General features: G+C 42.0%; 1 protein-coding gene across 1 annotated transcript in view; it reads left to right on the top strand.

The window, feature by feature from the left end:
• Positions 1 to 2500, top strand: part of LOC137788482 (sodium channel protein type 3 subunit alpha-like) — a 99536-nt gene that overhangs the window by 48220 nt on the left and 48816 nt on the right. The window contains exon 10 of the mRNA XM_068581301.1: positions 1643 to 1784. Coding sequence (XP_068437402.1) covers positions 1643 to 1784 — 142 coding nt within the window. The remainder of the gene's footprint in view (positions 1 to 1642; positions 1785 to 2500) is intronic.

Here is a 2500-nt window from a genome sequence, read left to right as displayed (position 1 = left end):
TTTTGTTATTGGCTGAACGATACGAAGGAACGTCAAGGACGCGCATTTAAAATAAAACTCATAAACATGACGGATACACAAGAAACTACACGTGCATACGCAGTGACGTGAAGTAGAGTGTGTATTATGTATATTATTAAAGACGACGTAATGCATGAACGGAAGGGTTTTGGTTTTCATGTTGTACTTAATTAATGTCGCAAGAAGCGATGGAAATTAATTATTATAGCAAATGAGCTGCTGGTACCACAAGGTTTTTCATTAATTTCTATAAAATGTAATTAATAGAATAAAATATAATGTTATGTTCAGAACTTAAACAACGTTTTGATTGATTAGCTGAAAGAAATTTTCGATTTAATTTACAGATATTATAAAACTACTGAAATAACTATTATAATCTTACTCACCGTGCACATTGTAATAACACAAAATAAATATATTTATTGATCATCTACTAATATACAGTAATGTGTATATATATATATATATATATATATATATATATATATATATATATATATATATATATATATATATGTATACTTGGCTCTTTTTCATAAAGTAAAGTGATAATAAAACAGGCGCTTTGCTGGACGGCCTCCCGGCGGCCCGGTGGAGGCGGCGGGTCGCCGCAGCGGCTCGTGACCGCAGGGTTGTGGGTTTGAATCCCCAGACAGCGTCTGCTCACTTTGTTTTCTGCCTGTGACTCAGAGCTGCACTCGAGCTTCTGTTCATGTCACCCTCTTCCTCCTCTTCCTCCTCTTCCTCCTCTTCCTCCTCTTCCTCCTCTTCCTCTTGCTCGTCTTCACCACTTCTCTCACTTCACAGAAGTCTCTTTCGTTTCTTTGTGGTCGGAAAGTTAACTACCCGAAGATTCCTTTAGTCTTCATTTAAGTCGGTTTCGTTCAAATCTAAAAGGTGATTTGTTACAATTATATTCAAGAAATTCAAATTAAATTAATTTTATTTAAAGTGCTACCTGAACTTCTACAGAGAACCTCTCTCTAAACGTCTCTAAATGTTTATTCTTCCCACGAGTCGTACGGCAGAAACATTTTCACTCTCGCTGTGACTTTGATCACAAACACACTCACAGAGTTGAAAACCTTCACACTTGTATTTCTACTTTTACTGAAGTGAAGAATCAAAGCTTCCTCCATTTGTGGAATTGCACAATTATTTAGTTCTGAATTTAAAAAAAACAAGTTAAATTAGGAAGCAGAAACGGTTCATTCCATCCTCAAAGGTCAAAAAAGTCAAGAGGCTGCAGCCACGTGACCTTTTAACCCTTCTCTTCCTCCTCCTCCTCTTCCTCCTCCTCCTCATCATCATCTCTCCCTGCGGATCAGATGCGAGCGAGTGGGCAGCGATGGATGCGACGGGAAGTTAATGTGGAATATCCATTATGACGGACGCTGTCGGCTCCGTGTGGGCGTGTCCCGGCCGCTCGTCAAACTCAGACGAGGATGTTTGTGATTATTTCAGTATTTATGACTAAAATGTTTCAAAGTGTTCCTGCGACCACTTTCTGCACCAAAACTACTAAAACCTGTTGAAATAGGGACGTCCTTCTTAGATTCTTGTTCAAACTCATTTGTGTGTGTGTGTGTGTGTGTGTGTGTGTGTGTGTGTTTTACAGAAAGTGCCCAGATGGGTTTGACTGTCTGAAGGCAGGAAGGAACCCCAACTACGGCTACACCAGCTTCGACAGCTTCGGCTGGGCCTTCCTGTCCTTGTTTCGCCTGATGACTCAGGACTACTGGGAAAACCTCTACCACCAGGTAACTCCTCTGGTTGTATAGAAGTCTATCCTTCATGTGTTAAAGCTGCATTCTCTCTCCTGACCACCAGGTAACTCCTCTGGTTGTATAGAAGTCTATGCTTCATGTGTGAAAGCTGCATTCTCTCTCCTGACCACCAGGGGGCGACTCCTCTGGTTGTATAGAAGTCTATGCTTCATATGTTGACACTGCATTCTCTCTCCTGACCACCAGGGGGCGACTCCTCTGGTTGTATAGAAGTCTATGCTTCATGTGTTAAAGCTGCATTCTCTCTTCTGACCACCAGGGGGAGCGTCCTCTGGTTCTATAGAAGTGTATGCTTCATATGTTGAAGCTGCATTCTCTCTCCTGACCACCAGGGGGCGACTCCTCTGGTTGTATAGAAGTCTATGCTTCATGTGTTAAAGCTGCATTCTCTCTCCTGACCACCAGGGGGCGACTCCTCTGGTTGTATAGAAGTCTATGCTTCATGTGTTAAAGCTGCATTCTCTCTTCTGACCACCAGGGGGCGACTCCTCTGGTTGTATAGAAGTCTATGCTTCATATGTTGACACTGCATTCTCTCTCCTGACCACCAGGGGGCGACTCCTCTGGTTGTATAGAAGTCTATGCTTTATGTGTTAAAGCTGCATTCTCTCTTCTGACCACCAGGGGGAGCATCCTCTGGTTGTATAGAAGTGTATGCTTCATATGTTGAAGCTGCATTCTCTCTCCTG

This window comes from Clinocottus analis, unplaced genomic scaffold (genome assembly GCF_023055335.1).
Source record: "Clinocottus analis isolate CAN_PGR_092001 unplaced genomic scaffold, fCliAna1.0.p SCAF_18, whole genome shotgun sequence".
NCBI lineage: Eukaryota > Metazoa > Chordata > Actinopteri > Perciformes > Cottidae > Clinocottus > Clinocottus analis.
This window is presented reverse-complemented; position numbering and strand designations above follow the sequence as displayed.